The sequence below is a fragment of the Nomascus leucogenys genome, chromosome 12 (genome assembly GCF_006542625.1).
Source record: "Nomascus leucogenys isolate Asia chromosome 12, Asia_NLE_v1, whole genome shotgun sequence".
NCBI lineage: Eukaryota > Metazoa > Chordata > Mammalia > Primates > Hylobatidae > Nomascus > Nomascus leucogenys.
In genome coordinates, this window is record NC_044392.1 from 28,284,061 (window position 1) to 28,297,488 (window position 13,428).

The 13,428-nt window shown below is 42.2% G+C and overlaps 1 protein-coding gene across 1 annotated transcript; it reads right to left on the minus strand.

Moving 5' to 3' along the window:
• Positions 1 to 11,780, minus strand: PRDX6 (peroxiredoxin 6). The gene is made up of 5 exons (XM_003258893.4): positions 11,563 to 11,780; positions 7,571 to 7,727; positions 3,612 to 3,758; positions 2,719 to 2,865; positions 1 to 1,076 (listed from the first exon to the last, which is right to left on the minus strand). Exons 1-5 carry the CDS (start codon positions 11,655 to 11,657, stop codon positions 948 to 950), a joined length of 675 nt encoding a protein of 224 aa, XP_003258941.1. The 5' UTR covers positions 11,658 to 11,780; the 3' UTR covers positions 1 to 947.
• Positions 11,781 to 13,428: the final 1,648 nt, after the last annotated feature.

The following is a 13,428-nucleotide window of genomic DNA, read 5'->3' on the forward strand; positions in this document are numbered from 1 at the left end:
CCCAGTTTTAACAAAGGATTTTATTTTGTTCCCTAAAAAGTAAAATCTAGAAAATAGCAACCCACTGCAAGAAGAGTTCTATAATAAAACATTTTCAATCATTCTCTCTTCTCTTCACATGGTGTACTCTTTCATGTACACATCATCGGAAAACAGACTGATAAATGCAAACCCTGTGTGAAAGGCACATGGCACTAATATTGCTCACACCTGCTATACCTCCTTGGACGACAAGGGAAGCCTTTTCTGCAATCTCCCCATTTTGACAGAAACTTATCACAAATTTTTTCATAGCAAAATATTTAAAGGTCTCTTCCCCTGCTCTTCACTTATATGCTAGAAAGGTACAGAATTAAAAAGCTTTTTTCCCCCAGCTGTGATCAAGACATATTAAAAGAATATTAAAGAGCATCTGGGTTATTCTAGAAGTTCTGTGATCAAAACATACTAAAAGAATATTAAAGTGCATCTGGGTTATTCTAGAAGTTCCTGGGCTTTATACTTGGATATTTACAGAGGAAGTTGAACCTCAAGTTCTGCCACTCTTCAAAATGGGTGACAGAAGAGAGGACATGATAGGACAGTTAAAAAAAAATTGATAGTCATTCTCTGATGGAGTGAAGCAAGCTTTGTCAATCATCAACAAATATGACCTCATTGGTCACAAGCCCTGCAGAGATCCAACAAGATTTGAGTTTTAAATACAGAACATATTTCAAACAGAACCAATAGAGTGCTGATGTATGAATGGAATTGATTGCTGGTGAAGGCGGGGAGTAAAGAATCTCAAGAAACTTTTAGTGCCATTTTCATTTAATAAGCCATTGGTGTAGCAACCTAAAAACCTTGACTGTGATGACACCAGGATGTGTTTATGGAATTGCTGCAGGAAAACATGATTGGCAGCTGACATCCTCTGGCTCACAGCACCAACTTCTCCAAGAGACTTAAGGCTGGGGTGTGTAGCGGAGGTACTTCTTGCCAGATGGGAGCTCTTTGGTGAAGACTCCTTTCGGGAAAAGTTTTTTGGCTTCTTCTTCAGGGATGGTTGGAAGGACCATCACACTATCCCCATCCTATTGAAAGACATTGAGAATGGTGAAATTCAGTCTCATAGTGAAGCTTCAAGGCCTTCAGGAATTAACTTTAGAAAAGTAGCTACAGGTGCTAATGAGACTCATCAAGTGTTCTTTACTCTCCCCTTTCTGAGGATTTTGTTTTCCAAGTTGATCTTTGGCACTTTTGGCGGGAAAGCAGTTCCCCCATTTTAACAAGAAACAGCCCTGTTTTAAACCCAGTAACAGCTGGCCACCACACTTTACATTTAATTCTGAGTATCATGGCCTGCAAGCCCTGTGTGATGGAATCCTGCCTCCTCTCGTCTCTTGTCCCTCACCCCACCTTCTGCGGCTTCTTCTCCAGGCATGCTAGCTTTCTTTGTATTCCTCCAAGATGCCAAGCTCACTTGTAGGCCCAGTTTCTTGCACTAACTGTTCCTTCTGCCTATAGTGCTCGTCCCTCACAAGTATACATGCCTTGGTCACATCTTCTCCATGTCTTTCCCCAAAGGTCCCTTCATAGACAGGCATTCCTTGACAGTCACTCTCCCACCCCTGTGCTGTTATTCTCCCCATCTGTGCTTGATTCTTTCCTGTAGCACCTGTTATCACCACTTAATAAACTTGTTTACTGTTTGTCTCCACTCACTGGAATGGAAGTTCTATGACGGCTAGTACTTTCTATTGTTCACTGCTATCTCCCCAGTTCACTACTATCTGGGCTCAATAAGTACATAAATAAGTAATAATAAGTTAACTAATGGATACAGAATTTAAGTGATTTGTCTGTCAGAAAAAACAAAACCTGGTATTCAGGTTAGCATTATTTTAAAAATGTAGCAATGTTAAGATACTCTTTTGATGTTACCCATGTCCTAAAGATGAAAAGTTTATGAACAAATTTTGGAGAATTCTAGCACAGATTTAAAAGAATGAAGCTTAAGAGAAATGAAATACTTAATGACATTAATACACCAGTACTTTTACAGCCATGACTTAACGGAAATGGCCAATCAAGATTGTGCGATATGCCGGGCACGGTGGCTCACGCTTGTAATCCCAGCACTTTGGGAGGCCGAGGCGGGCGGATCACGAGGTCAGGAGATCAAGACCACGGTGAAACCCCGTCTCTACTAAAAATACAAAAAATTAGCCGGGCGTGGTGGCGGGCGCCTGTAGTCCCAGCTACTCGGAGAGGCTGAGGCAGGAGAATGCCGTGAACCCGGGAGGTGGAGCTTGTAGTGAGCTGAGATCGCGCCACTGCACTCCAGCCTGGGCGACAGAGCAAGACTCTGTCTCAAAAAAAAAAAAAAAAAAGATTGTGCGATAAATATTTTGCCATCAGGGAAGGGTTAGATAAGTTTTTTGTTTTTTTTTTAAACCTTCTATTAGGAAAAGGAATCATTCTGACAAATAATTTTTCCAAATTATCTAAAAGTTAGAAAGCCATATAGGGAGTTTGTGTTGTGTATAAAAGGTGTTATAAAGACCTTGAAAAAGGCCTCTCTCAGCAAATCTTGAACTCAGCCATGAGGAAAAATCCTCCCAGTGTACTTGCGTGCTAGAAACAAGACCCGGGTAACATAGACCTTGAAGTTGGCCATTTAGAGACTGGCCTTTCAGGCAAGTAGAGAAACTGCTTTTTTTTAAACATCTTTACCTTCCAATCAACTGGGGTGGCAACCCTTTTTTCTGCTGTCAGCTGGAGAGAGATGACTACCCTGAGAATCTCATCAAAGTTCCTGCCAGTGGTAGCTGGGTAGAGGATAGACAGCTTCAGCTTCTTATCAGGACCAAAAATAAACACCTGTAAAGCACAGAAGGGCATAAACAGGAAGAGTTCTTTGAGTGTTATTAAAGCCACTTAGAAAGCTCTGCAGTCATTAATAATGTTCAAGGGTATAAAAACAAGACAAAAACAAAGCATCTAGAAGGATACACCAACTGCTAATGTGGATGGCTGGAATACAGATAATTTTCTTCTCCCTGTTATTTTCTAAACTTAGAAGGGAATTCTATTTGGTTCTGGCTATCCCAGTAAGAAAAACTGATATGCAAATTTAATCGAGGGAAAGGCTGTGTCAATTGGGGATGACTATCATAAAAATAATACTAATGGGAGTTGATACTGTTCCTTGAATAGTTGTGCATTTATTCAGATGAGGGATTGGGTTTGTTTTCTAGTGGGCAGAGGACAGAAGAAATAAAAACTTAAAATAGAGCTGCCTTATGAAGAAGGATATGGCCCATCACTTTAAAGACAGGGCGGTCAGGAGAGCGGTCAGGAGAGCTACGAAAAGGTTTCTCAATTCTGGAAGACATTTTAGGATAAACAACTTTTTTTTGTTGATTTCCATGAACTATGAATAAAGCAGTTGAAAAATTTAGCTGAAAATTGCATCAGCATTACAGATAATCAGTGATATTGTCGCCAATACACAGTTATTTCATAATTGTAGATATTCCCCTATCTCCTCTAGCTGGTACAAGCATTTACATGGACATACAGCCTCATCAGTTATGCTAACTACAAAATGAATTTGTATGACCTACCACACGAGCTGTCACAGGCATGCCTTTTTCATCCTTCTCTGCTGGATCCAGCATGCCCAACAGGATGGCAAGCTCTCGATTCTTATCATCGATGATGGGAAAAGGTAACTTTTCTGTGGGTTCTTCACAATTGTAAGCATTGATATCCTGAAACACAAGTAAAAGGGGAAAGAAGAATCTAAACCCAACACATGCTCTGAATTTCATCAGTTAACAGCCATCACCTTGCAAGACAGGAAAGGGGACCAAATCACAGTAATTTTCTTTAAGCAATTTTAATTTTAAAAAGTGAGTAGATGAACACTCTTCATTCCAATTACTGCCAGGAATAACAGCAGAGTACAGTACTTAGGTTGTAATCATGGACCAAAGCTGTTTTCATGCCCAGTTCTCTTAAATTCAGCATGCTTTTACTGCTATGAGAAAATAGCAGCAACCCCTTTAAAATTGCAATAATTTAGTTAGATCCAAATACAAGGCACCTCTGGGTACCCAAATACCGTAAAAATCATCAGATACAATAGGTTTGTTAAATCCATCACATCTAGAAATAATGCCATATGTAAAGAAAATCTTATAGATCTGGTCCCTGCCTCAAAAGCACCCTGACTCAGATGTTAGGTTACAAGACAAATAATAAGAAATGACCAAAAAAAAAAAAAAAAATCACAAAACAAAGCAAACACAAGAATGGAGAGTTGAATATATACTTGAAGGACAAGTCAGAAATAAATGGGTGAAAAGGCAGAAGTAAACCTAAACTAGGGTGAAATTCAAAGGGAAAACAAAGCATTTCAAGTCTGAACTAAAGAAAAATGATACACCTCCCTCCTTCCCTAGTAAAACTTTATTCATCCATTTATTTCTACTTTTCCTATCCCTAGAAGTTTTTGGAGGAAAAAAATCTAGTTTTGTTATTTGATTAAGCATTGATATAGCACTTAAGGTGGGCTAAGCATTATGGTACATGTGGAATACAGATGAGTAAGACATGGCTCCTGCCTTCAAAGGAACTTCTCATTTGGTTAGAGATGATTCCAGTATGAAGCAGCAGCAAATGCAAGACTAATGTTAAATGGTGGATGGTAAATGCTGAAGTATACGAACACTCCCATTTGTGGGACTCCAAGAGTTACAAAAGGCTTCAAAAAAAGAACAGGACTTCTATCTAGGCTCTTGAAGGATGGGTAAGATTTTTCACAGAGAAAAGAAAGGCATTCTAGGAATCAGGAACCACATATATATATGTGTATGTGTGTATGTGTGTATATATATACATGTGCGTATATATATATGTGTATATATATGTGTGTGTGTGTATATATATATATATATTTTTGAGACAGAGTCTTGCTCTGTCGCCCAGGCTGGAGTGCAGTGGTGCGATCTTGGCTCACTGCAACCTCCGCCTCCCAGGTTCAAGCAATTCTCTGCCTCAGCCTCCTGAATAGCTGGGATTACAGGCACCCGCCATCATACCTGGCTAATTTTTTTTTGTATTTTTAGTAGAAACGGGGTTTCACCATCTTGGCCAGGCTGGTCTTGAACTCCTGACCTTGTGATCCACCTGCCTCGGCCTCCCAGAGTGCTGGGATTACAGGCGAGAGCTACCGCGCCCGGCCAGGAATGATATTAATGAAACATGTGGGCAACTCTGTACATAAACATAGGAGAGTGAGGAACTTAGTTGGATAGAGTTTAGCAAGTAATGGAAAAGAGGATTTAAAATTGGGATAAGGTCTATAATGTGTAGGCTTGAAAGTAAAACAGGGGCTTGATGGCATAGCAGATATAAAACCATTGTGGATTTCTCAACAGGGATGTGACAAATGTGGCATTAATGAGCTCTGAAGTGGATAACAACAAATTCTTTTTATTTATTTATTTTTTTGAGGTGGAGTCTCTGTTGCCCAGGCTGGAGTGCAGTGGCGCGATCTCAGCTCACTGCAGCCTGCACCTCTTGGGTTCAAGCCATTCTCCTGCCTCAGGCTCCCAGATGACAACAAATTCTAACATTCCTTCATTTTATTATCTTAACTTTCTGTTGTCACTGGCTACTTATGAAGTCACCAGAGCTAAATAATAATTAATATAGTCTCATGCTAGAGGCAGATTATTATATAATCAGTTGTTTGACAAAGTTTCGGCACTGCTTCTGATAGTTCAGACTTTTTCCCTATTCAGTGTAATCACAATTCTGAAAACTTCTAAGGCAGAAGCTCAGCAGGTAAAATAAACCTGAGTATGCGTCTATCCTTTAAAAGGTATTATATAATGGGCTATAAACGCTTCCTTTGGCAATATGTCACTTTAAGTATCACTGTGCACTAATTCTCTGCTCTGCCACTTGCATCATGGGCATTAGATTACACCCATGAACACCAAATAACCTATCCTAAATTATTTGGCTTTATTCTATTCTAAATTAGGCTGAATCCTACTCTTTATCATCTTGCATTAAAAAGAACATTGATTTGAGGTTCAAATCTCATTGCCATTGGGCAGTCTTGGGCAAGTCCCTCCAACTCTCTGAGTGAAAAAAGTATGCTCAACTGCAAAAACGAAAATGAAAAATGATAGCAAAAACTACAGTTACCACTCACTGAGAAGTGTAAGGAATGAAAAAAAATTCTACTTCAAGACAGATAACTGCCTTTCTTTTTTCTCCTACACATGATTCTTCTAGTCTCAGATATTTAGGATTAACTGGCATTAACTGCTATAGGATGCAGCCACAGATCCCTAACTCACAAGTGAATACATCTTTTATTCAACTGCACATGCTTGACATAGTTTCTAGTATACATCCCTCAAAAAGTAGTTATCATTATTACTTAACAGCACAGTGTAGTAAAGCCCTTAAAATGTTTTCAAGGTAAATTCAGACCACGAAATTTATTGTTCAAGTAAATTCTTTTGCTAAAAGTAGGTATTTCCTTCAGTTAATTCATTCAACAAATATTGACTGATCACCTAAGATATACTGGGTAGTGAGCATTGTTCCAGCAGTGCACAAAACAGGAGTCTCTGTTCCTGCTGAGTTTACACTCTACTAGGAAGAAACAAACAAACTAAATAGGTAATATGCAGAGTGCTGAGGAGAAGGGGATGCTGAATGTGAAAAGGAGTTATAATTTTAGATAATGAGGACAAGAAAGGCTTTGATGAAATGTCCTGTGAGTTGAGACCCAAAAGAGATGAGGGTAAGTCACACAGATCCCTGGGAAGTGAGTCTTCCATCTATGATACAGGACATATTTTGAAGGTAGAGCTGACAAGTTTGAGGATAAATCAGATGTATGATGTGAAAAAACATGAAGAATTCAGAATGGCTCCTGGATTTGGGGCGTGAACAACTATAAAAATGTAGTTGCCATTAGCTTAGATGAGTAAAACTCTGGATCTAAGAATGAGGCCTAGTTAGACATGCTAGGTTTGAGATGACTGGACATCCCAGGAGAGATGCTAAGTAGGCAGTGGTTATAGGAACCTGGAAGAGTCTGGCATAGACATGAAAATTTGAGAATCACAGCACATAGATGGTATTTAAAGGTGTGAGTGGATGAGCTCACCCAGGCAAAGAGTGCAGACAAAAAAGAGAGAAGGTCCAAGAAATAAGTTCAGGGTAACTTCAGCATAAATTAGGAGTGGGGAGATGAAGAATCAGTGAGCAGGAACAGCTAGGATGTGGTGTCCTGGAAGTCAAGAAAGGAAAAAGTTTCAGGAGGTACAGTGATCACCTGGGTTGAATGCTGCTGGCAGGCCAAGAGGAGGGCTGAGAATTGACTGACCAATGGATTTAGCAATGTGCTCACTGTGTGATTCAACTGAAATTTTCAAATAATTAGTGAACTTTGAACCTAAGGCTTACTTTTACCTTATCCTCAAAACCAAGTACTCTATAATTTATAACTTGACCTATAATCTCAGGCTGAAAGCACATGCCAATTGATACTAACCTTGCTCCAGGCAAGATGGTCCTCAACACTGTCTATTGAAAGGGCAATCAACTTAACATTCCTCTTGGCAAATTCTGGTGCCAGCTTTGCAGCTCTGCCAAGTTCTGTGGTGCACACTGGGGTAAAGTCCCGAGGGTGGGAGAAGAGAATGCCCCATCTGAAAGGAAGAAAAACAAGGTCACAATTGAATGAAGGAGTAATCACCAACATCACAGAGAATGAAAAGTCACAACTTCTGGATCAAAAACAGGCTTTCTTTTTTAAATGAATGCTTATGATGATATTTTAAGCTTTTCTGTTGAGGAATGCTTTTCAATCTACTTACCTCCAGAGAAGCCTATGCTTATAGCCCAATTCAAGCAAAGACATGAAATTCAAGATGACACATATTTAAAAAGACCAATGTTAAGGTGTTGCCTCCTTTAATAATTATGGTGTCACCCTGACTCCTTTTTGGCTAATAAAATCTGTGCTATTCAAGCCAAGTAGTTCACTGAAAAAACTTAATTATTTCTTCTTATCCTTTTCTACATTTTTTTTCTAGCATAGACCCTGACATTCAGCTCCAATAATGGACGTCCCAGTATGCTCTCAATCCAAACAAATGCCTGACTGCAATAATAAACAGATTATGTAATCTGAAATAAATAGGTTTCTATCTTCTATTTGTATGTAAAAATTAAAGTTGACATTTGCTTTCTTTGAAGCAAGTGGATATAAAATCTTTTGTAAAACCACTTTACTGATCTAACCTGCCAAACATGACACCCAATATTTACACTCTGACAAAACAATAGCACCTTCACAGTTTTACCTATCTCTTCATTTGCAGTTTCTTTTTCTTCTTTCTTCAGACCAAGCAGGTAGAATTTTGATAGCCTGCAATATAGATTTCTACAACAGCAAATTCTTAGATAAATACTAATATCTAAGTCATCATTGTCTAAGATTTTATAGATTTTGAGCACATTTCAAGCTGTCACCAAGAAAGCTGAAGTACCATTTCCTTCTTCTTGGCAACAGAAATTACTCTTTCAACTGAAAAGGAAAATTTAACACTCAGTTTTCCACATCCCCATCAACTTAAACCATCCTAAACCAGATGATTTAGGCAGGATCCTAAACTAGTAGATAACTAAATCTAGCCTAGATGCCAAGCTGACCTTTCCAAAGTTTCCCTGAGCACAGAGAACAAGCAAAGACAAGGGCACCTCCTTCCCACTTAAACGGCTGCCACTCAACTCCCAAGGTTTCAAGAAGGAAAAAGATCTTCTTACAAAAAGGATGAAGGGCCCTATGGCAAAACTGGAAAGAAAGTTAATATCTTTTTTTAAGATTGTGGAGGTGTGCACTATGTTCACTTTACTATGAAGGGCAAAAGGAAGAACATAAGAGTATATCTTTTGAAGTAGATAATATCACTATGAGTAAAATCTAGGCCTTAGATTCTATGGAAAACGATCTATTTAATGGTTAGATGATCTCCAGAAGTTGGTCTCCAGAAGTTGAGAAGAAATGGAACAGGGCGTTTCCTCCCGTATCCTTAAAAGGAGGATAAATTAGAAAAGTTAGGAGTTCTTTTTCCATTGTGAGTCCATAAAGACTGTTTTGCTGAATCATGCAAAAGGAACTGGTTTTAAGCCAGTTCACGTTCTTCCCTCCCTCAGAATCGAAACTCCAGTTTACCTCATGGCTACAAATAGGATAAACTCCGAGAATGTCTTACCTTGGCCTTCCTTCCCCTCCAAGTCTTCCTACTGCTGCACTTAAGAGTAATTCAGTGACATTCTCCCATTTTCTTACCCATTTTCAAAAGACAAAAGGTTTCCTCCTTCAAGAGAATGGTTCTCATTTACTAAGCCCCAGAAGACCCCTGGAAAACACATATTTTGCCTAGTGAAGATGTGCTATGAAGAAGCTGCTTCTACCATTTACAGAAACAGCGATAAGGTCCAGTAAACTCACCCAATGTAGCACCCAACCTCTTTAGTTGTTTACAATGATCAGGGGTAAGGTAGAGAGATACATTTTAATTTTTTCTTCTCAAAAATACCTGAATCAAAAATTAACAGTCTGATTTGGGATCATATATAGAATAGAAAATTGGAAAAATCAGGCAAAAATCCACGTGTCATAAACATATAAAAGGTTCAAACTTCTCTTCCCGGTAAGGTAGGGAATACTATGCCTGATCCTAGGCAGACTTGCATATTAGTTAATAAATGCAGATATTTCTATCGTGTTCCTAACTATGGATCCCTGATAAAGTACCACTTTTGATCAAATCTAGATGGATCTAGAGGCCAATAAACATTAACAAAACCCCAAAAAAGTATGGTTAGCTTAAAAAGTGACAGCATTTATAATTGTTGGCACAGTAAATATGTTTTATGCTAATATTTAATCTATACAAGCTAAGAGTTCTGGAAATAGTTTATGTTTCATGGCGATGAGGGCTGCAGGTAGAAACGGGAAGGAACACAACTCTAAAAATCCCAAGGATTGCTGGAGAAATATTACTACCTAGATCCTAAGTATAAGAATGGCCATAAGCTGTATTTCTAAAGTATTTTTCTGCTTTCAAGGTTTGAATATTCCATTTCTCAACCTTTTTCTGGCCTAGTCCTATCTTTCACAAAGCTTAACTTTTCCCTATTCAGTGGCTGGAAAGGGACTTAAGAGGTTATAAGGGGTTGGGTAGGCATATGATGTGTAAGAATCTCTCCCTGGTTCTCTGCACAGCCCTGTCCAATCACTGATTAATTTCATAAGCCTGTCTCCCTGGATACTGTATACAAAAAGGATATAATCTGGGGAAGAACTGTCGTCAAGCCTTGGAGCCCCACAGTGTAGTGGGACCACTAGTACTTCAGAACCATAATATAACTAGACATGCCTAGAATGCTTCTGATGAAAACTAAGCAACTTCCAGTTTGCTGATTCAGGAGCTGTAAAAAAAAAAAAAGGGTAACACCGATTTACGATGTACTACTCCTATTCATAATGGTAAAACTGCCAAGTCAGATCACAGGTCATCAATTTGGCTATCATCAGCAAGCTCATGTGCTAGAAGCAAGGGAGAAAGCGGAGGGGACATTGAGGGGCAAGCCACTGGGAAACAAGAGTCTCAAAGTTGGAGAGTCACGTGTCCTGGAGCCTGGAACGGCCATCACTAGCAAGAATAGGCCACTACAGAGGCACAGCGTCAGAAAGTCCTTCCCTCCAAGTGTTGCAAGTTCTGGAATCTCTGAGGGCACACCTACGCAGAGTGTTCTTGGCTCTTCCTAAAGCTGTTATCAAATCATATCTTGGCCATTGGAGGCGGCTCTGGACAAAAAGTCTTTCGGCCACCTACTTGGCAGCTAGTGGTTTTAAATTTCACATTTTGTGCCCAGAAGCCTGCATATACCACTGCACCCTCAGATAATACGTTGGCCTTCCTGTAACCTATAGCCAGCAGCTGCGTCCTCCGACTTTGGCTTCAGACACCCATCCTCCCCAGGGAGCAAATTCCAGAACCAAGGGTGGGAAGGCGGTGCGACCCTGGGCACTAGTCCGGGGAAGTGATCGCCAATGCCGCCCCGCCCCTGCGCCCTCGGCCTGACCACGCCACCTGCACAGTTTACTAAGACGAGTTAAACGGACAACAAACCCTCCCGCGGGCAGTGAGTTTCCAGAACCTGCAGAATCCAATTTTATCCTCCCCACCCCCCACCTTGGCGTGGACTTGCCCAGCCACGCCGGAGGCGGGGAGGCCAGGAGGGATCGAGTGGCCCGCGCAGGGCAGGCCGAAGGGGTGCCAGCTCCCAGCAGCGCAGCCGACGCTGAGCAGGGGCCACATGGCCTGGCGCGCGCGGGAACCGGTGCGGGGGAGGGGGCGGGCGCCGCAGGGGGCTGAGCGGCCGGGAGGACGGAAGGGAGAAAAAATAGGGAAGGCACCTCCGAGTCCGGCGCAACCGAGGCCAGGACAGGGCTAGGCGGTGGCCACTTACGAGTCTCCCAGAAAGTCGTGGAAACGGATGCGGCCGACGGTGGTATTGGCCTCAAAGTTGGGGGCCACGTCCCCGAGAAGCAGACCTCCGGGCATGGCGACGGTGATGAGGAGGCGCCGCTGGGACAGCAAGCAACCGGGTGGTTCTGGCGAAGAAGCAGCGGGTCCCAGCGCGCGGAGGAATAAACGAAGGCGCGAGAGGCGGGGACTGGGGAGGCGGGGGCGGGGCCGCGGGAGGCCGGCCGCTGGGGGCCGGGCCGCGGGGGCGGGGCGCGGGGGTTGGGCTGGGCCGGGCCGGGCCCTGACGCGGCGCCAGCTGGACTACCGCAGTCCCTGTTCGTGGCGCCGCCGGGCCTGCGACTAGGTGGCATCCTTCGGACACTATAGGCCGTCTCTACACACGTGATGCGGTGCTCTGTCACGTTGCCCCCTGGAAGCTTGAGGATGCGCTAGGTTTGACTCTGCAGGGGGTGTGCGCTTTGAGGGTGGAAGGAAGAGGAGCGCGGCAGGAAAGCGAGCCCCAAGGTGGAGAATCGCTGCGGCGCGCAGACTGCGGCGGCTTCGCACAGCCGCCCTGGGCGCTGCACGGATGCGCGCGCACCCTCCTGCGCACCCACTCGCGGCCAGCTCCCTACAGAGGAGTGGAATGTCTGCTCGACTACCGCCCCTCTTTTAGTGTGAGCGTCTGGAGTCCTGACCGCCCCAGCCAGCCCAGCCACGATGAGCTGTCTAAGAGGATGTGGCAAGACCCAGAAGTGTGGGTGATCTTATGTCAGAGGAAGTGGCTTTCTTATTGCAGCAAAAATTCCCGTGCCAATGTGAGTGCTAGGGTAATGTAACTAAACTTTTATTTATTTTTATTCTGCCCTCCCCTTTCCGTTTGTTATGAACCATAAAATATTCAACACAATTATCTTGAAATCTAAATATAAAATTTAAAACATACTCTTTGAGACCTACTGTGTGCAGGTCAACTCTGTCACTCAGGGAGGTGGGCGGCTTAGATTCATTTATTTGCTATGAGCCAAGTACAAGGTAGATAAGATGCCTGTCCTCTTGGAGCTTTCCTTCCAAGGGAGCTTCCCTTCCGAAGGGAAACCGGTGACAGACAATAAGCACACAAACCAAAATATGTTAGACAGCAATCAGTCGTATTCAGAGAACTAAAATAGGGTTATGTGCCTAGAGGGTGACTGGGGGGCTGTTTTGGTTTGGGTGGTCTGGTCTGGGAAAGCCACCAGGATAATGTAGGTAAACTAGTCAGCTCACGGTAGGTGCTCTGGAAATGGTAGCTATTGTTTGGATGATGATACTGGCTCATGCAGTAACTCTTGCTTTGCCTACTGTGTGCTGGACACTGTGCCAGGCCATACAGTGGAGAGACACAGTCCCTGCTGTTACAGGGAAGGCATATTTATATGCAATTATATTAAAATGTAGGGTAAATTCTGATGGGGGAAGGTGTAAATGATTGGAGTTCAGAGATGAGAAAAATCCTCTGGATGGGGATGGCAGGTTTAAGGCAGGGGCATGGCAGTGTTGAGAGTAGTGACTCACATACTGTGATTTGCGTTTTCATCACAGTGATGTGTTTGTGCGTGCATGCTAATCATATTTACCCAGTTCTTCACTGACCCAGGACTTGCAGTAAGATTACTGGTAAAAATTTCTAGCCACTCCAGAAAACCGTTTAAAGCTAATGTAATTTAATCTCTAATTTGGCTCCAAGTTTTAACAGCTCCTTGTTTTAACTCCCTTTGTAGGGAAGAAAGAGAATAATTGGGAACGAAGAGTAGTTTGGCCTAAGGCACTGTTAACAATGTGTTGTGGAAATCAGCTAGAAAACACAATACTCTATAAATATGGA